The following is a 20,990-nucleotide window of genomic DNA, read 5'->3' as shown; positions in this document are numbered from 1 at the left end:
CAAGAATAAGAAAAATACCATGAGAGAAGAAATAAAAGGAAAATATAAATATAAATAAAATATCATGGGGTATTTAATGCTTAAACACGAATTAGGATATAAATTTGAGCATAAGATTCATTGGATAGAGAGCAAAGTGGTTTCAGAATCACGGTTCATCGCGGTAAATTACTGCAATTAGCTATATTAAGAAAGTTGCTTTCTATGGTAAAACACAGTAATGAGTAAAGTTTCCAAATTTGGAAGACTTGAAAATGGACTGCCAAGTAAATATGTATGAATCCAGCTTAACACCATTACTGATCCACCACCAACTCTCCAATTACTTTAAATCTTTACCATATATATTTTCTTCAGTTACATTTGGAGATTTGTTCTACTTGCCCATTTCTATATTCACATCCCATTTCTCAAATCAAATTTCAGTTGACAGATTGAAATATTAATGGTCCTATTGGCTGTAAAGTGTTGACATTCCACCACCATAAGGTCCATAACATCTCCACCTTCGCCACCCTGAAGCACGGTTTAGCACGTTCTACCTAGAGTAGGCATGAAGATTTTTTGATGTTTCGATGAGAACCCAGATGAGGAAAATTGGGTTTTGCAATTAAATTGAGTTAAAATCCACATTCCTCAGTGGGTTTTCTTGGAAAGGTGTTAATATCAGCAAAAATGGCTTCTTGGAACAGTCTCTTGAAAGATATGGCTAACTACAAGCCAGTTTTTCTGACCATCTATGCCGCTGTGGTGGTGGGAGTAGTGGTGTCTTCTTTTTATGTTTTCTCGGCAGTTTACAGCTCCTCATCTTCGTCTTCCTCCTCTTCTTCTTCCTCCCTCTGGTTCAGTCCAGGTACATTTGGGGTTTAAGGAAGGTTTATCCTTTCATTTCATGTTTTGAGTTCTTAATGACGTTTTTAAGGCTTCTCGATTAGCATTTTATTGTTTGTTTTGATAAAGTTTCTATCTTTTTGGATTTTGGTTTAGTTAATAAATTGAAGGAAAATCTGTTTTTCTTTTGGCCCTTTCACTATCATGGTCTGTGATACATTATTTGGTTTCTTTATTAAAAGTTCATTTGTTGCAATGTGGTCAACCATTGGATGATGAAGGACTATATTTCTGAGATTGGCTGATAATGTAGTTATAACGTCATGACATCTAGTAGTTCCAACACAATTATATGAACTTTGCATTGGTGAAACTTCATGCATGTGGGTTTCGAAGGAACTAATAAACCGAGCAGAGGAAGATATGCAAAGAGTAGGTTTCGAATTGTATATTTAAAATGCTCATGTATGTTATGGTTAAACATATGGATTGTTGATGTGGGATGTCATATTCATAGATGGTGTACAACTTCCCTAACAGTCCTTAAAAGGCAATTTACTATTGCAATAAGCAGATTTCAGTTTATTACAAAATTAAAAAAATGCAGATTTCATGCAAGTTTATGTATCTACCATATGTTATTTGACTTTAATATCAAGATGTTGTTTCTTCTAAGCTGTTAATTCATGCCTGACCTTTTTCACCTTCTAGTATCTTATTTTACTTGCGTTTTCTCCAGCCCAAAACCAGGTATCAAATTGTTCTCATCTAACTGTTGTGAATGTGTCTCTGGGTTCCGCCTCCCAGACACAGAGCAAATCAATGATGCCTATTTGGGAGGTCCCCCCTTCTGGTTCTAAGATGCCACCTCTTAAAACCTTTAAATTGACAAAGGAACTGGTTCAGCAAAGGGTGAAGGATAATGTTGTAGTAGTCACCTTTGGTAACTATGCTTTCATGGATTTCATACTCACATGGGTAAAGCACTTGACAGATTTAGGTGTCGATAACCTTCTTGTTGGTAAGTGATAGTTGTCTTCTCATAAAGCTGGAGAAAGAGGTCAAGAAACAATGACTTAATTGTTCAAAAAGAACTCAATTGTGATGCAGGTGCCATGGACACAAAAATGGTTGAAGCTCTCTACTGGAAAGGTGTACCAGTGTTTGATATGGGTGGCCATATGAGCACGATAGATGTTGGATGGGGTTCAAAAGCATTTCACAAGATGGGAAGGCAGAAGGTCATTCTGATAGATGCCATTCTTCCTATGGGTTTTGAAATACTAATGTGCGATACAGACGTGGTCTGGTTGAAGGTAACCTTTCTTGCTCAAATAATTGTTTGCCTGATCAAGTAAAGTTCTTTAGACTGATCCCCATTTGGCTTGAAAAATGGTCTGGTACAGTAAGTCCTGTTGCACCTTTTATGAGCGCTGGGTAAATAGGCAGAAGTAGTAGCTCACATTGGTCAATCTACTGCTTCAGTTGGCTGGCTTCACAAAGGATGCCAGAAGAGAGAGGAAGAGGAATGAAGGGAGGGATGAATGGCAGTCAAGTATGTCCAACTGTGACAAAGAATTAATCAGCTGTTGCTCATATTTTCAGAATTCATAAGTAATCTCAGTAAAGGAAAGGAGGGAAGGAATATTGGTAGTTGGATGTGCAAATCCTTCTAATGCAGTGATGTGCAATGGGGATAAGATGGCGCGATTCTACCTTTTATTCTACCAGCGACTGTAAAAAAAAACCAAAGACACCAAGTCTGTAGAGCTTTATTATTCTATTTGTCAGATATTGCTAGCTTCTCAAAATCTCCAAGAGGGAGGAGGGACAGTGAGGAAGGTATTATGATTCTGATAGTAGTGTTTATATTATTGATGGATTGTGAATCCACTAATTAGAATCTTGAGCAACTAAGAGTTCAGTGGGATAGTTGTGTTTGCGCGCGCGCGCTTGTGTGTGTGTGAGAGAGAGAGAGAGAGAGAGAGAGAGAGACATGAAGATCCTGACACAATGTATTAGAGTTTTAGAAGAAAATATTATTTGTGTATAACTGGTTAAGTATGGCCTTTAACAGCGAGCAGTTATGAATTTGCTAGTCCCTTTTACTAGTCCTTCCTAAGAAAGCATGATACCAGTCAAGCGAAGGGTGATTGTACATTGATAATGGAGAGTAATGTCATGCAGATTTTTTTTGGTTTTGTTTTGAGTGCACATTCACAAACTGTCTTTCATCCTTCAAATAAATTTTGTTTCTGAAAAAAGTTTGTTTATGAATTTGGTGATTAAATGTTCCATCTTGTCCAAAAAGAAGGAAAAGAAAAAAAACTTTTGAGGTAATTTTTGGGCACTTCTAAACGCAATACCAAAATCTGTTTTGACTTTTCAGCTGCATGCCTAATCTTCACCTTTTGTTTGTCGCACTTTCTCAATTTCCATGCAACAGAATCCGCTGCCATATCTAGCACGTTTCCCTGAAGCTGATATCTTGACCTCAACTGATCAAGTTGTACCAACAGTTGTTGATGATAGTTTGGACAACTGGCAACAAGGTAAGCTTTGAAGGAAGTTACTTACCTGCTATTTTCTTTTTATCCCCTTGCTAATGACTAGATTTTCTTCCTTGATATTGTTGTAGGAATACGGAATTATCCTTGCTATGTTATCGCTTATTTTAGGTGAATAATGATGACCATGCAGCTTGTTTGTTGTAAATACTGAATTCTTGAGCACGGATAGGAAGATGAATTTTCTGCAGCTTACATGATGACTTGAAGAGTCTTGTTATACCATGCTGGAAATGTCTCTGTAATCTTGTGTGCTTGTTCATATGGTTGGATCTTCTCTAAAGAAACAAAATCTTTAAATTTCCTGAATTTTTCAATGGTACTTCACTTAGTTCTGTAACAACACTTCCAAACTCTAGGTGCCTTTAATGGAGTTAGTATGACTTAAACTAATTTCAGATTAATAGTTAAATTTCATAAATGCTGATATCACACGACACTTTCACATTTCCAATCTGTTGCCTTTCTACTTAATACGTGGGGGGCATGGCAACCCTTTTCCTGGCCAAAGTGGATCGTGAACATTCATTTTCTTCATTGACATTTTGTAAATAGGTCCTGTTCATCAACTTGAACTCAAACCTCATATATCTTCTTTCAGTATGCAGGATATTAATCTGTCTGTAATGTTGTTTTCTTGATCAGTGAACTAAGTATTGTGAAGTGAGATTTTTCTATGCTTTGCATTAGAGACTGGGGGGTGTATTGTGTAACTAGCTAGCCAGAGGGCATTAATACATGCAATCTGGTGGTAACCATCTTGTTTGAGCCTTTAAGATGAATAATAATGATTGATTATTGAAAATTAGGACCTGTATTATGAACTTGAAGCAATTAGGTGAATAGCACAATTTGCTTGACCATCCTCCAACTTGGTTCCCTACCAGAAACGGCTATTAAACCTGACTATCTTAGGTTGTGCCTCTGTTCTTGTGGGCAAATGAATTGTCTTTGGTGGATCAGGATTTGATTTCAAGGTCCTATTGATGTGTATAATCAACCTCCTTTTGCCTTTAAGAACGTATTTTAAATGTTATTCTGACAAGATTTATGATTTTAAGTCTAAATGTACATTTTGGATAAAAGTCAATCCATGGAGCAACTTGTCAGGATATTTATTTTCCAGGGATCTGGTGCATATGATCAACTATTGTGCGTCCGCCAAAACCAGCCTCTTGAAACAGTGAATGTGTAAATAATTTTGTGGAAGTGTTATTTCATTTTTTGTAAGATTGTTGGAGTAGAGCAAATGGAACTTGATGAGCGCTTTTTATTCATGCTGCTGTTTTACGCATAGAAATCAAGTCACAAGTGAAACTTTATTTAGTTTAAAGCATAAGCGTATCTGCTGATGATAACTAAGTCTGCCAGTTGTCATGGCTGAAACAAGCGATACCATGTAAACCTGTACTTAGTCTTTTGACTACAGAGAATGAATATCTGACAGCTTGATCATGCATGTGGATAATTTACACTACTACTAGTCTTACAATATCTAATGAGATAGTTCTCTCTGAATTTGTATTCCCACAGTTAAAACTGAAGTATCGTGAAACCCTAATAGCGTGGGTGACACCAATAATTATCCCATATGAAAGACAAATTAGCTGGTGTACATTTTTATTGCTGATATGAAGGTATTCGTACAATTTTAATCCTCAATAGAATGCTTACAGTTTCACTATTGGGCCTGCATAAACTAGCCAATTAGAAGTTCACCATTAAGTTGTAAAACATCAGTTCTTAAGTTTGATATTTTCACATTCAATTAAGTTTCTTTTCTTTTCTCTCTGATGTATTTCAGCATCATATAGCTGTGCTTGAATTTCATATAGAATTATTAAATTAAGTTAAATGCTGGAAAACAAAGATCTCAAACATAACTAAGAAAAATTACTCTTATGTTGCCATTTTCCATATGAAATGCCACGTCTTGCACAGTTGGTGCTGCATATAATATTGGTATATTTCACTGGCGGCCATCCAATTCTGCAAAACAATTGGCAAGAGAGTGGAAGGAATTGCTTCTAGCTGATGCTAATCTATGGGATCAGAATGGTTTCAATGATCTTGTCCGGAGGCAGCTAGGTCCATCTGTTGATGAAGAAAGTGGATTGGCCTATGCTTATGATGGAAACCTCAAGCTAGGTCTTCTCCCTGCAAGTATTTTTTGCAGTGGCCATACTTACTTTGTCCAGGTAAGCCCCTGAAATGATGCTATTTTTCTGCTTCTCAATTTCTGATTTTGTTGCTCAGGTAACAACTAGGTAGACATCTTTGGCTAATTTACGAACTTTTTTTTCATTTACTGACACTAATTTTAGGTCTAAATTTTCGTGTACCCCTATGCTATTTTACAGGCAATGTATCAACAACTCAGACTGGAGCCTTACGCTGTACATACCACATTTCAATATGCTGGAACTGAGGGAAAGCGTCACAGGCTACGAGAAGCAATGGTTTTCTATGATCCACCAGATTACTATAACGCGTCAGGTTCTTTTTCTTCTAAATGTTGAAGATCCTTTCTGCATGGATTCCCTTCTGATAAATGGCTTGTATTGACTACCTTTTGTGTCGCTTATATTCATTCTGTATACTTAAATGTTTCTGTGAATGTGTTATATTTCCTTTTCCGGGCATCATATTTTCAATTCCTTGTCCTGGGTCGCAACAGCTATCCAAATAAGATAACTAGTTTACCAAGACTTTTTGGGACCCTCGTGTTTCTATCATCGCCGTATTTGTCTTACTTGCTGCCCAATTGCTTCTCCTCCTGGAATGAGCTATTTCTTTTAGGGAATGTATAATTTAAGTTGTTCTGTTGTTATAAATTTCTTCTGACCTGGTTACTAAATTTAGTGTATGAGGTATGGACACTACGTAGTCACATTTTAGAATTACATATATTGTCATATTTCAAGCGGTAGTACTGGCTATTATCTTTTAAAACATGAGATGACCTCACCAGAGCCCGAATATGATACAGAAAAGATGCCTATAATTTAAAGGTGTTGAATCTTTAAAGAGCTATTAGATGTATAGCTTTCATTTTTCGAGATTGATAATTTTGATATCATGTTACATCTGAGAAAACCAATAAACTAAAAGGAATATGTAATTCATATATGAATGGTCTTTACTGCTGTATGAATTGAAAGTCTTTACTTCTTTTATTGTGAAAATAATGAAAATTTTAGACTAGGTTATCTAAGCTCTACTCATGTGGTGCTGGCCTCTATATATCCTCACCCCATCCCATCTCTTGCTAATTTTAAACTCATGCATAATTTTAAGCAGATCATCAACTATGAAGCTGTTTCTGCTTGGTGGATTGTTGGGTCAGACATAGTTGTTGATTATGATCATCCTGCTGTTTTAAGTTTGATATCACCATTCCACAATGTCTTGTTTGAGATGCAAAATGGCCAAAGAACTTGAACTCCGTGCAACTTTCAGTGACATGTCCACGACTGCTGCAGAACCACTCTGCCTAAAATATACCTGTTATTACTACATTCTCCCCAAAATTGCAATAAAGTTGTTAAAGAATTTCTAGAAAGATCTGCAACTAGTCCTGAGCCTATCCAAAATAGCGTACATCATGTACTTTTCTGAGCCCTGACCCATCATGTACATTGTTAGGAGAATATTAGTATTCTTATAGATAATAAATTAGTAAGGGTATTCTTGTAAATAGTCGGTTAGGTTTGTACTCCTATAAATACTAGTTGGTCACTCATAATATGGGACTAGATGTTTTCCTCCCAAGATACCTGTTAACATGGTATCAGAGCAAAAGTCCTAGGGTTAGGGTTAAATATCTAGCAAAAGTCTTGACGCGATACTGTTCATCACGCACTGTTCACGCGCACTGTTCATCACGCGCGTACTGTTCATCGCGCACTGTTCACGCGGTACTATTCACGACGCACTGTTCACGGCGCACTGTTCATCGCGAATTTTGATTGCTGTTTTGTTTGAAGTGCTATTCGCTATGGTTGAAAGTTTTGCTAATGGGGTTACCACTGATCAAGTTGAATCAAGTTCTTCAGCACATGGGTCCCAGAAAACTGTTACTATATCCGAGGAAGATTATGTTAAATTCTTACAGTACCAAGCTACAAATCACGCATCTCTTCCCTCTGCTTCTTTAGCACAAAAAGGTAATGACTCATAGATTATTGACTCCGGGGCTACTGATCATATGTCAGGTACCTCTAAAATTTTTTCTAATTTTCAAGAGTCTACTCCCTTTCCTCATGTTACTTTAGCTGATGGATCTACCACTAAAGTTAAAGGACTAGGCACTGTAGAAATTAATCCATCACTTCCGCTGTCTTCTGTTCTTTACGTACCCAATTTGCCATTTAATCTAATGTCTGTTAGTAAGCTCACTAAATTTCTACAGTGTACAGTTACTTTTTCTCCTGATTCTGTTGTCATTCAGGATTTGAAGACAAAGAGGACGATTGGTGGAGGGCATGAGCATAATGGTCTTTATTTTCTCAACTTCAATGGTCCGATAGCATGTCCTGCTACTGTTTCTCCTCTTGAAATTCACTGTCGTTTAGGTCATCCGTCTTTACAAAATTTGAAAAAGTTGGTTCCTACTTTGAATCAATTATCTTCGTTAGAATGTGAGTCTTGTCAGTTAGGAAAGCATCATCGTGTTTCTTTTGCTCCTAGAGTCAATAAACGGGTTTCTGAACCTTTTTTGTTAGTTCATTCTGATGTTTGGGGTCCTAGTCGAGTCACTTCAAAGTTAGGTTTTAAATATTTTGTAGTCTTTGTTGATGATTTTTCCAGAGTTACATGGCTTTATTTAATGAAAGATCGTTCAGAATTATATTCCATTTTTTGTGCATTTGTTACAGAAATAAAGAATCAATTTGGTGTGTCTGTACGTATACTTCGCAGTGATAATGCGAAAGAATATTTTTCCACTCCTTTTAATACCTTTATGACTAAGTCTGGTATTATTCATCAGTCCTCTTGTCCTCACACTCCACAACAGAATGGAGTTGCTGAAAGAAAAATTGGGCATTTAATCGAAATTGCTCGAACACTGTTGTTGCACATGAATGTGCCCAAACAATTTTGGAGTGATGCAGTTCTAACTGCATGTTATTTAATTAATCGCATGCCATCTAATATTCTTGGAGGTCAATTACCTCACTCCATTCTTTTTCCTCATGAACCTGTGTTTAAATTGCCTCCTCGTATTTTTGGATGTGTGTGCTTTGTTCATCAGCTTGCTCCGGGGATGGATAAATTAGATTCTCGTGCTATTAAGTGTATTTTTTTAGGATATGCACGAGCGCAAAAAGGGTATAGATGTTACAGTCCAGTTTTAAATCGATTTTTTACTTGTGCTGATGTTACTTTCTTTGAATCCACTCCGTATTTTATCAAGCAAAGTATGTCTTGTGAATTAGACCAGTGTCCCTCTTTTTCCTCTCCTGTTTTACCAATCCCTTCCCCTTTATTACCTGAGTTGTCTAGTCCACCAGATCCATAGCTCGATTATCTCGTCCTCATCTTCAAGTTTACTCTCGTCGTTCCATGGTTGAGAAAGTTCCTGATATGCCACGCACTTCACCAATTAACTCTCAATCTTCAAATCCCGGTATGACGCCCTCCTCTGAGTTAGATCTTTCTATTGCTTTACGCAAAGGTAAGAGACATTGTACTTCCCATCCTATTTCTAATTTTGTTTCTTATTCTCGTCTCTCTATGTCATATTCTTCTTTTGTTGCTTCTCTTGATTCTATCTCCATTCCTAAGTCTATTACCTATGCTCTTAATCATCCTGGTTGGAGATTAGCTATGCAAGAAGAGATGTCTGCTTTGGAACAAAATGGTACTTGGGATCTTGTCCCTCGTCCTTCAGGTAAGCCTGTTGTTGGTTGTAAATGGGTGTATACTATAAAAGTGCAGCCTAATGGTTCTATTGATAGATTGAAGGCTCGGCTGGTAGCTAGAGGATTTACTCAGGTGTATGGAGTAGACTACTTAGAAACATTTTCTCCTGTTGCAAAGATTACCTCTGTCCGTCTTCTTATCTCTTTGGCAGCAACTTATAATTGGCCATTGCATCAGTTGGATGTGAAAAATGCATTTCTGCATGGAGATTTGGAAGAAGAGGTATATATGGAACAACCTCCTGGATTTGTTGTTCAGGGGGAGAATCCGCGGTTGGTTTGTCGTTTGAAAAAATCCTTATATGGATTGAAACAGTCTCCGAGGGCTTGGTTTGGCCGGTTTAGTAGTGTTGTCATGGAGTTCGGTCTGACAAGATGTGGAGTAGATCACTCTGTATTTTATCGGCATTCTAATGCTGGTAAAATTTTATTAGTTGTTTATGTGGATGACATTGTGATTACAGGTGATGATGTTGTGGGGATCCAGAAACTTAAATCCAATCTGCAGGCAAACTTTCAGACAAAGGATTTAGGTCATCTACAGTATTTTCTGGGTATTGAGGTAGCTCGGTCTAAATATGGGGTTTATTTATGTCAAAGAAAATATGTACTCGATATGTTGAGTGAAGTTGGGATGTTAGGTTGCCGACCTGTGGATACTCCTATGGATCCCAATGTGAAATTAGCAGGAGATCTAGGTGCATTACTTGATGATCCTAAGCAATATCGAAGACTTGTGGGTAAATTAAATTATCTTACTGTAACGAGACCTGACATTTCGTTTGCAGTGAGTGTTGTGAGTCAATTTCTTGATACCCCTCGTACTAGTCATTGGGATGCTGTTATACGGATTCTCAGGTATCTTAAGAGTGCTCCTGGAAAAGGGTTGCTGTATCAAAATCATGGACACACTGATATTGAAGGATATAGTGATGCAGATTGGGCTGGTTCTGCCTCAGATCGAAGATCGACTACAGGATATTGTGTGTTTGTTGGTGGTAATTTAGTGTCGTGGAAGAGTAAGAAGCAAACAGTTGTATCCAGATCAAGTGCAGAATCTGAATACCGCGCTATGGCTCACACTGTGTGTGAGTTGGTTTGGGTGAAGAGCATGTTACTGGAACTTGGGTTTGAGCATAAACAGCCTATGAATTTAGTGTGTGATAATCAGGCGGCTGTTCATATTGCGTCTAATCCAGTGTTTTATGAAAGGACAAAACATATTGAAGTTGATTGTCATTTCATTCGAGAGAAATTGCTTGACGGGATCATCAAGACATCTCATGTACCGTCTGTAGATCAATTGGCTGATGTATTTACCAAGAGTTTAGGGGGCTCTAGGGTGAAATACATTTGTAACAAGTTGGGTGCTTATGATATATATGCTCCAACTTGAGGGGGAGTGTTAGGAGAATATTAGTATTCTTATAGATAATAAATTAGTAAGGGTATTCTTGTAAATAGTCGGTTAGGTTTGTACTCCTATAAATACTAGTTGGTCACTCATAATATGGGACTAGATGTTTTCCTCCCAAGATACCTGTTAACATACATCATGTACTTTTCTGAGCCCTGACCCATCTACTACTTTTTGACATCATTTCATTCTTCACACTTCAATCAACTATTACTTTTTGTTTGATTCTAGGGAGAAAGTCCTTTTCTTTTGCTATTTGTTATTTCTGTTCCTTGGTATTTATCAGAGCTCCCAGTGGACTAGGTTCTTTCCATGTTAATAAGTTGGTTGAACCAAAATTCAAGAACCCAGGAAATGTAATGACAGACCTAGACGTCAAAGAGAGAGCAATGAATTTGAAATTCATTTTGTGTTAACTGTGGCAAAGGGGGACATATGTTTTCTGATACTTCTTATTCAATTTTTGTGTTACTGAGTTAGAGGTTTTGAATTTTCTATGAGTTTTATCTAACAAATGGATACATTCTTAAACATGAAGAATATGCAGTTGTTTTCTCCAGATTCAAGCGTGAACTTCTTTGCTTGTATTCTATTGTGTTGACTAGTCACCGGTTTCCTGTGATGTTTGTTGAATCACTTTGGTATTCATAGCTTTCATTTTCCCAGTCCATTTCTTGCTGTGATAAGGCTGAATTTGTAATGTTTTTTAGAATCCTACGCAGGAGGGTTCTTGACATTCAAACCTTCTATACCCAAGAGCTTGTTACTAGATGGAGAACATAATCTTGAATCACACTTTGATCTTGTAAATTACCAAGTATGTGCCTATTGCCATAGTCTTTTTGGTTTATTACCTTGCAATGTCTTCTCATGCTTCATTCTTATATGTGTTTATGCAGATCAAACAAATAAGGACTGCACTTGCTGTTGCTTCATTGCTGAATCGTACATTGGTAAGAATCCTTTCCTCTTATACCCAGTCTAAAATTATGTACTTCTAAGATGTAAATCTTTTATAACCTTGTAAAAAATTCTTTAGAATGGATGACTAGAAAAAGAAGTAAAGAAACCCTGTCTTAGACAATGTACTTCTAAGGTGTAAATCTTTTTAAACCCTGTTAAGTGCAATAGGTTGTTTACTAAGAGTCCCAGCTAGATGCCACATGAGCACTAATTAGATTTTCATGGCCTCTTTATGAATGTAAGTCTGCTCATGATACTTTCCATACTACCAGTCTGTGGAAGCTTAATCTTGTTTCAATAACATTATCAAATTACCTTGGAAGTGGACTGTCTGTAAAAAGTCAATGGAATCTAAGATGCGGCACCATTCTCATGTCTTGATCTCTCTTTGTTCTTATTTGTGATTTTAGGTAATGCCTCCGCTCTGGTGCAGGTTGGATAGGTTATGGTTTGGACATCCTGGAATTTTGCCAGGCAGTATGACGAAACAACCTTTTATCTGTCCTTTGGATCATGTGTTTGAGGTACTAAAATAGGACTATTTTGCCCCAAGGAGAATAATAATGAAAACCAAAACATATAATTATTATAATTATGCTCTGCAGAAAAAATTATGACCCACTCAAACCAGTTTGGTTGCTTAGTTAATTTGTTCTCCATTGTGATACCCGTACCCTATGCTGACCAAAAGAAATAGGATGGTGTTGTGGGTAGGAGAATGAAAATTTATGTCCTGTCCTCTTGCAAGGGATGAACTTGGTATAAGACTATCTAGAATTGGCCTTAGAAGTAATTCACATTTGCAATTGGCAGTAGTTTCCCTATGTATTTGCAAAGTAGTCTCTGCTTATTTGATTCACTAATAATGATAGATTCTTTCAAGGTGCATGAACAGACTCCATTCTGTGGTCGAGCAATGGTAATGGACTCTTAATGTTTCTGAAGTTTCATGAAACTGAATTGAAACTGCTTCTTTTTATCACAATACTTTTCAAGGCGCCTTGTTTTTTCATACATCAAGGCATGAAAGTCGATTTCCTCTACAGAAGCTCTGCAATATTTGTAAAGACTACCACCTTATGCTGCTGGTGGAATCATCTTAAGTATCTTATCTCACAATAGTTGCATATGAGTATAATCTTTTGTTCAATACATCTATAATTTCCTATGAGCTGTGTGTTCTGTTTCGGTTAATTCCTTGTAATACCATTCAGGTTAAGACAATGTTGAATGAATTGCCAGAGGACGAATTTGGACCACCGATCAGAATTAGGGAGTATTCTTTATTTGCGAATCCTTCCATGCCTAAGAAGGTTTTCCTTCAAGCTGCTAAACAACAGCTTATGATTGTGCATCTCTTATGACATCTTGGCGACAAACTCTGATTCTGGTGATTTTTTTTCAGGTGAAGGAATCATGGCTTGATGTAAATCTTTGTCAAGAGGGGTCACGAGGTTGTGAAGTTTCAAACAGCACAAGTCAAGCGGGAGTTCTCAAATTTCCGAAGCGTAGTTCTGAAGAAACGGTAAATATGATTACGACACTAGACTTTGGATCTATTTAGTGGATTCCAAGACTTTTACTGTTCACATATAATAGTCCTTCAACTTGTTTTCAGAACTTTTCCTACATGAAGGTTTGGATATTGCTGGTCATTGACATTTTATCCATCAATAGATCCAATTACCTGCGTTACTTCAAATACCGGTAAACAGAAATCTGTGAAAATTACTTCAGGGTAACCATTAGAATGGCATCTTTAAGTTTATAGCAACTTTGCTGCTAAACCATCAACCATTCTTGCTGGAAATGGTCTATTTAATAGTAGTTTACGGGATATAGAATTAATATCATGCTTGATCATTGGAAAATGGACTTGGGGTTGTTTGACAACTCTATTAGGTGCTCAAATGAACAGATTGAGATTTCATTTAATTTAATTTATTTGATAACAAAATTTGCCTACATGAATACATCAAGCACCAATTAACCTGTTATTTTCTTCAGCTTAACTCAATGCTCATTGTTTCTAGCATTAGTTATTTGTATTTTAGAAAATTCACATATGGTGGACTATAACCAGACAAACAAAGATTGAATTCATTCCATTTCTTCCATCTACCTTGTGGTATTATCATTTGCATTATCAGCTCCATGTATTTTATATCTGCCAATCCATCAGACTTTGAATATCTGTTAACTGACCGGCATTATAACTTGGTTGTTTCAATCAGTACAAGACTGTATTCTCATCATTCAAAGATGTTAAAGTCATCCAGTTCTCATCCATGCAAGATGCCTTCACAGGCTTCGCTGATAAGGTAATATATCTCTCTCTCCTTGTATTTGTACATAATATGCTTGCCTGAAAGCGTGTTAGTCTGTGATATTCATGAAGCTTTCTGGAAATTTATTTCTATTTTGTAAAGGCACTAACACAAACAAACCAATGATCAGTCAAGGGAGGACAAATTCAGGAAGCGTGTGAAGGCATATACAGGTCTTTGGTGTTGTGTGGAAAATCATACTCCAGGTCACATATTATATGACATCTATTGGGATGAAAAACCCAATTGGAAACCTAAACCACCTCAAACTCCAGAAGAAGATCATCCACCTGCTTTAACACCTCTTACCGGTACATATTGATGTCGCTCCAGCTGTTGAAGTAACTTGAGCAGTGCAGCAGGATGACATGCTAGAACTATTCTAGTATCTACAGCCGCATTGTTGACACCAATAGAGCTGTATAGATACCATCCATGTAAGATCATATCTATAGATCTATAAGGCTGACTAGCTAATTCCTGAGATAGCATAGTTTGTATTATGATCATACTTACAAAAGGATTTTGGTGGTTGTCCAATTGAAAAAAGTGCGAACAAAAAGTTGATACGCATATTGAAAGATAGTTGTTGCTGGTCTCTTTGCACTTAGCAGCATAAATACAAGTGTTGGGAAAAAAAATAATCTGAAAGTCATTTTATTGCAAAATAAATGACATGATATTTAAAATTGTGCCCCTCAGTTTTTCATTTTTGTTAAAGGACCAGCTAGACTCCTGATGATAGGGGTGTGAATCGGAATCGAAATCGGTAATTCGGAACTTTGAAATCGGAATTTGTTGGACTTTTGATATCAGAATTTCCGACCGATTTCGATTTCGAATACACCAACTCCGAATTCATGAATATAAAAATTATTATTATTATTATATAAATATTTTATTACATATATATAAAAAAATATTATATATATATGTGAAAACGAAATTGAATCGAAATAGGAATTCCGAATCACCAAATTCAAGAATATAAAAATTATTTTTATAATATAAATGTTATATTATATATATTTATGAAAAACAGATTTGAAATCGAAATAGGAATTTCGAATTCCGATTTCAATTCCTATTTCGAATTGTGAATTCGAAATCGGAATTTGATAGGTTGTCGAAATCTGTGCAATAATAAATATCTGCTCAATCGAAATATAATTTCTGTAGATAGTGATAAGCAGGATCGAATCCACAGGGACTGGGAATATTTGTCTCTTTCGAAAGTCAAACTAACAATGGGGGGTTTTTATAGCAATGGCAATAATTAAACGGTTTGAATAAAAATAAATAACTAACTAAAAATTAAATGTCAAATTATTAAAAACCAAATTAACAATAGCTAAACTCTAGTCAAGAAATAACTTCAGCAATGGTTCAACTAATTGATCATCGATGCAAAGATAATTTCAACTATTAACTAATAAATAAGTTATAACTGTCAAACAAGCGATGACAGTCAACTGCTCCTTACTGTTTCGATGACTGAGGTACACCCGTCAATTACTACTCTAATCGGAAAATAATCTTAGGTACGCCTATAAAATTTAATTTTCCAATTGCCTTACGTATTAGATGAGCCCTATTCTAACCAAATAACACACTACCAGAGTTATTTTAGATTAGCCTGCGTATTCTCCTGACACAAATCTAATCATGCCAGTTGTCACTATTTTAGAGCAATTAAACAATTACGGATTTAACGCTCTAATTGACATCAGGTTGCTAAATTAATTCAATGTCCGGACCCAGAATATTTAATTACCAAAACAACCATAAACATTACAAACAAAGAATATGCAAATACCAGTAAATTAGAGGAATAAATAAAATTAATTCGATCTCACAATTTTTAGATGAACCAAAGCCTCCGTTATTCCTTAACTAGAAAAAAGATTTAGTTCATCTCTATGGAGGAAATCCCATTTGAAATTGCAGAGATCGTTGCCGCGTACATTGTCCCAAAATTTAGATGAAAATGGCGATGGAATTAAGAACAATGCCAAAGACAACTCCAAGCCAAAGAATGGCTAATTGTCAACCATATATAGACTAAGTGCTTAGGAAGTTGTCCGATGGTGCGTTTTGTTTGCTGACATGTCATTTGATGATTTGCTGAAAAGTGGTCGTTCTCCATGCGCCTTTCACGTGACCTGCTGCTTGCAATTGGGCTGTGAATTGCGTTTGTGAGCCACCGACTGTGTTTGCTTCCATGCAACCCACTAAAGAGAGTAATGATAATATTAATTGTCCTTTTCCTTCAACCCACTTTCGCACCTTTATTTTCTTTTTCATTTCTTTGCTTCATAAAGAAACCCATGTGGGTTTGGTAAGAATTGACTACTCCATGCTTCAGAATTCTGAACCGTCCTTTCCTCTCCTCTCAGTCCATGGTCCCTCACTCTTCAGCATCACCGAGACGCCCCTGATCTTTTCCTTCTTCATGATCATCATCTAACTCTTCATTCTTCCGTCTTTTTTTTTCAACATCATCTGTATCTTCTTATCTTCTATCTGTCTTGGTGAGAAGAAAAAAATAATTTGCTCCGAGCTTCTTTCTTCCTCTGCCAAAAATAATCTAGCCATTTAATTTTTTCCCTTTTTTTGAGCGAGATGAGGAGTTTAGTTGTAGCTTTTTGAGCAAACTAATGTTGTTTATTCTTTTTTACATTGCAAGATAAAAGACCTTCAGATGTTTCTGCATCTGCTTGATCGTCTTCCTCTCCTCTTCTTCTCTCTTATTATTTTTTTTTTTGGTCAAAAACCTCTTCTTCCTTTCACCATTTTTCTATCTATGCATGTGATAAGCAAGTGATAGAGACAAATCTGAAATCCTTTTAGCTATTGAATCTGAACATTTTGAGATTTTTCTTTCATTAAATTTTCTGTTCATGTTGTTTTCTCCTTTTACTTATCTGATCTGAACTTGACCTTTTTTTTTTTGTGATTGCAGGTGGGAAAAGTTTGTAGATTTCATGTTTTTATTTTGGTAAATTAAGTTTTGGTTGTAATTTTCCAGGTTTTCGGTATTTGAATCCTTAACAAGAAAATATTTGGTTTTTTTTTTCAGGTTTTCGGTATTTGAATCCTTAACAAGAAAATATTTGGTGCCTTCTTAGTTTTTGGGGTTTCTTTGACAAACAGCCAATAGCACTGTAAGTGATGATAGAGCCCTACTAATTTAGATACTTGTTTTCAATACCTCTTCAGATCTTGCCTTTCCCTTTTCTTTTACGAGAACATCATTTATTTATTTTAGTTTACAAAAATTCCAATTTTTTTAAATAAAATTCCTGTTGATTTGGTTCTGAGAAGCTAAGATTGACTTCTAATCGTCTAATGGGGATAACATTTTGCGAATAGTCTAAATTATAGTAGATTTACTGGTCCCTAAAATGGTTTCTATCTTTGTAGCCAATAAAAAAATTGATATGAAATAACAAGAAGCTGAGAAGTTAATTTTTTGCAGCTGAAATAACAAGAAGATGTTAGGATTCGTTTGCATTCAGATCCCATTTTCTTAAATTATCTTTTTTTCCGTACTTTTTGTTATGTTATTAACATACATCACTTCATTAAAGGCGTGAACAAATCAAGATTCAATCATTCTAAAACCAGTTCATGGAATAGTAAAATTTTCAAGTTAGCAATGCTATATTTTTCCTTTTTTTCGGCTTTTGGATTGAAGGGTGGTCACTATTGGATAGGGTTGTTCTTTAATTTTAGCCTTAAGTCCTTCATTATTTGCATGCTGCTAATACATTATTTTTGAATGGTGGATACCTTTTGAATTGTCTCATATATGTACGGTATTTATTTTTGAAACAGCTTTGAGATTTTTTCCCCTTTTTTCTTTGTACAGACTATGATCATGTTGCGAAAGACACTTCAAATTTTTGGTGCTATTGTATTATACAAAGAACTGAATGAGTTTTACCAAATCATAGACTTATTGGGTTGTGAAAGACATTACCACTAGAGGTCATGGCTTTCTTTTTTCTTTTCATTTTACAGAATATCATTTTTTCCATAACTTTTTTAAAGCTTGTTGCTCTGTGAATGTTTTCCTTATGAATGGAAAGTACCAATTTGAGACAGTCTTCTCAGAATTTTTTGGAAGATCTTGAACCTCTGAACTCTAGGCAACCAAAATAAGATAGGTAAAGCATAGCTCTTCATCAGTGAAATTTCCTATCATTTTATGTCTATGCTACCATTTTCTCTTACACTTTTCATGATTAATTTTCATATAAGTACGAATGTATAGCAGTTAATACTAATATTTTTATGGCCAGTAATAATTCTCTGATGCATTTCTTTAACCTAGAAGTCCAAAGTTTAGATGGGTTCTATAGGACAAACATAACTAAGATTTGAGAAAGTCAATTTCATGTCCGTAATTCTAAAGACTTATTTAGAGGTGCAAAGGGAGTTCAATAGTCACTTTTTTGTTTTAAGATTTTGACAATTTGCAGGGCCATTCAAATTTTAAGTTTTTTTGTAATCTGAACTAATGTTGTCAAGAATTTCTCAGTTTGACATTTCTTGAATGGTGTATATTGGTTTATCCTTTCATTTTTTTTTTTTGTATAAATGTGTCTATTCATGAGCAATTTGCTCTTAATTTTCCTTTTGATCTTCCTTTTGTTTCTTGCTAGGTTATTACAGGGATGGATGGTAATTTTTTTGGAAAAGGGTGTAACTTTCTGGCTGGAGTATTACAGCAAATGAAAGCTATAAATAGACTAATTTATGTTATTTCCAATTGGGCTATGATGATATAATTTTGGTTTCTTTAGATGTATTTCAGGTTTTAAATTGATTGCCATATCTTGGTGAGGCAACCCTGATGTCATTTGGCTTTCATTCTCCCCTTGAAATGCAATTGGGTCTGCAGCCATGGCGGTACTCTCATCTCTGCCTGACTTTTGCCAATAGACCTGAGCCTTACTTTAAATTATCATAATAACTGCTTAATTTAATTAAAGATTTGATCACTGATTCCTTTTTTTTCCATTTGTATAATAATCTTCGGATCATGTCAATTTCTAATGTTTTTATTGGTTGTTTTCACCTTTGAAAAAATCTCTAGAGAGCTATGCCAGAAATTCTCAGGTGTGCTACCTTGGTTTGCAATTATAGCTCGTTCATTATATGATGTTTTACTTATGACAAAATTTTAGCTTTTTCCTTTTGCTTTATACTATTTTCATCATGCTAGAGAAATTGTTTGATGCTTTGGTACAATTTATATAGTGACCCAAATGGGCTTTTGTCAATGTGCTTTAAATTTTTTAGAAATTTTATGCTCAAGTGCAGAAACTATATGAAGTTAGAATGAAATATCTAACTAAATATCTTAAGTATTTGAGAGGTCTTGCAAGCCTGTACGTCTTAATAGAGAAGTAAATATGATATTTGATGGTTGCTTTTTATAAAAAATAGTGAATACTTTTTTACTTAAGTATACAAAGACTGGTTAGTTTGGAAAATCTATTCGGGGCCTTTCTTTTTTCCTACTTCACAACCCAAAAACATGAAAGAAAAACACCCTGTGTTGCTCACATAGTGTTATTTGGGTAGAAATTCTTTCTCCTCATTTTTTTTCTCTTTACGGCAATAGGAAGATAACATGTTCATAATGATGGCTTTTGGTAATGTTAAATTGCATGTTTTATAGTTGTTTAGTCATGACAAGGGATTAACTGAGACCTTTTTAGGTATCTGCATTTGGTTTCTTCCTTTTTTTGGTCAGTTGGGTTCTGAAGAATTAGATAAATGAAGCATTTTGCTTTTTATTTTTTGTAAACTTTATTTATTGGAGAAATAGGGATGGGCATTGCTGGAGTTATGCTACTTTCAAAGGACTGCATTCGATGGTCTATTGTGAGGATAGAGCCTTGTAAATCTTGAGCAATAATATCCGGCACTGCTATTAACGAGATTTGAGCATCTACCAGTAATGGAAGAAGCAAAATTGACCTGCAAGCACATAAAATACAAGGAATACGTACAACCGCGGATGTAGATGAAATATTAGAATGAACTGGTTTAGACTGATTGGATCAAAAGCACACCCTCTCTAATCACCCTCCAAAGGTTTATGAATGGCTTTAAATTGTGAACCGCTGACTAGGAAATGAATCGCATTGCTACACAGTTATAGTTCTCTTTTTTTCTTTTTAGTTAGTAGTTCAAAATCTCTTATATTTCTGCATCCATACAGGAAATAGTTTTTGTTTCATTCATTTAAACCTATTTTTACTCGACTAATTTGTTTGGTTTAATTCTTTTGTAGCTTGATTGAGCTGCACAACTACGAAGCTTAAACAATTAGTGATGGCAATTTTCTAGAAGCACTGAAATTAATGAACTTTACTCGAGATGGGTTCAAAGTGAACTACATGAGGTAACATGCTCGAATTAAAAATTATCAACAGTTTGTTTTGTTATATGCCTAATTAACAATTTATGGACTTGACTATTTACATCTGGGATAGATAATATTGTCAAAATTCACAGTGAAATCACGCTTTTCTTTGTGTTTCACATTTTTTGCTAAATAGATAAAAGTGAAAGAATTTTTGTTATGCAGTTCACCTTTCTCTGTTTCTCTGATTTGAATGATGAAATGATAATATGCACGTATTTTCAACTTTTAGCTTCCACTATTTGAAATTTTCTGCACTTTTCCTTTTGGTTTAGCTTGATGTTCTATTTTTCATTCATGTTGTGTTGGTAAAAAAGTGGCATGAATGATAGGTATCTCCATGATTTATAGGCCAAAATGTATAAGCTATTTTTTGCCTTTCTATTCTTTATTTATTTATCTACCATTCATGTTTTGAGGAAAAATTGGCTGGCAAGACGTATTATTCAAATATATGATGGTTGCTCAAAATGGATATGCTGTTTATTTGCTTTCGATTCTTTATTTATTCGTCGAGGATTA

General features: G+C 35.5%; 1 protein-coding gene and 1 long non-coding RNA gene across 3 annotated transcripts; both read left to right on the top strand.

Moving 5' to 3' along the window:
- The first annotated feature begins 389 nt into the window (after positions 1-389).
- Positions 390-14,659, top strand: LOC113779223 (arabinosyltransferase XEG113-like). Its single transcript, XM_027324749.1, has 13 exons — positions 390-853; positions 1,571-1,852; positions 1,942-2,147; positions 3,278-3,383; positions 5,340-5,596; positions 5,759-5,894; positions 11,462-11,556; positions 11,639-11,692; positions 12,113-12,226; positions 12,917-13,015; positions 13,108-13,227; positions 13,937-14,023; positions 14,160-14,659. Exons 1-13 carry the CDS (start codon positions 676-678, stop codon positions 14,349-14,351), a joined length of 1,926 nt encoding a protein of 641 aa, XP_027180550.1. The 5' UTR covers positions 390-675; the 3' UTR covers positions 14,352-14,659.
- Positions 14,660-16,793: 2,134 nt separating this feature from the next.
- Positions 16,794-20,307, top strand: LOC113781326. Of its 2 annotated transcripts, none has more exons than XR_003469582.1 (3): positions 16,794-17,027; positions 17,109-17,193; positions 18,849-20,307. It is a non-coding gene; the product is annotated as an uncharacterized LOC113781326 (long non-coding RNA). The 2 variants fall into 2 exon arrangements; XR_003469581.1 differs by having other exon boundaries at positions 18,697-20,307.
- Positions 20,308-20,990: the final 683 nt, after the last annotated feature.

This window comes from Coffea eugenioides, chromosome 8 (assembly GCF_003713205.1).
Source record: "Coffea eugenioides isolate CCC68of chromosome 8, Ceug_1.0, whole genome shotgun sequence".
Taxonomy (NCBI): Eukaryota; Viridiplantae; Streptophyta; class Magnoliopsida; order Gentianales; family Rubiaceae; genus Coffea; species Coffea eugenioides.
This window is presented reverse-complemented; position numbering and strand designations above follow the sequence as displayed.

What these genes read in the sequence shown, in the direction of transcription:
- LOC113779223 (XM_027324749.1), top strand. Translation starts at nt 676, where the DNA reads ATGGCTTCTTGGAACAGTCTCTTGAAAGATATGGCTAACTACAAGCCA. An exon ending in TGTCGATAACCTTCTTGTTG is followed by an intron (nt 1,853 to 1,941) that starts GTAAGTGATAGT and finishes ATTGTGATGCAG; the next exon opens with GTGCCATGGACACAAAAATG. An exon ending in CTTTGGATCATGTGTTTGAG is followed by an intron (nt 12,227 to 12,916) that starts GTACTAAAATAG and finishes AATACCATTCAG; the next exon opens with GTTAAGACAATGTTGAATGA.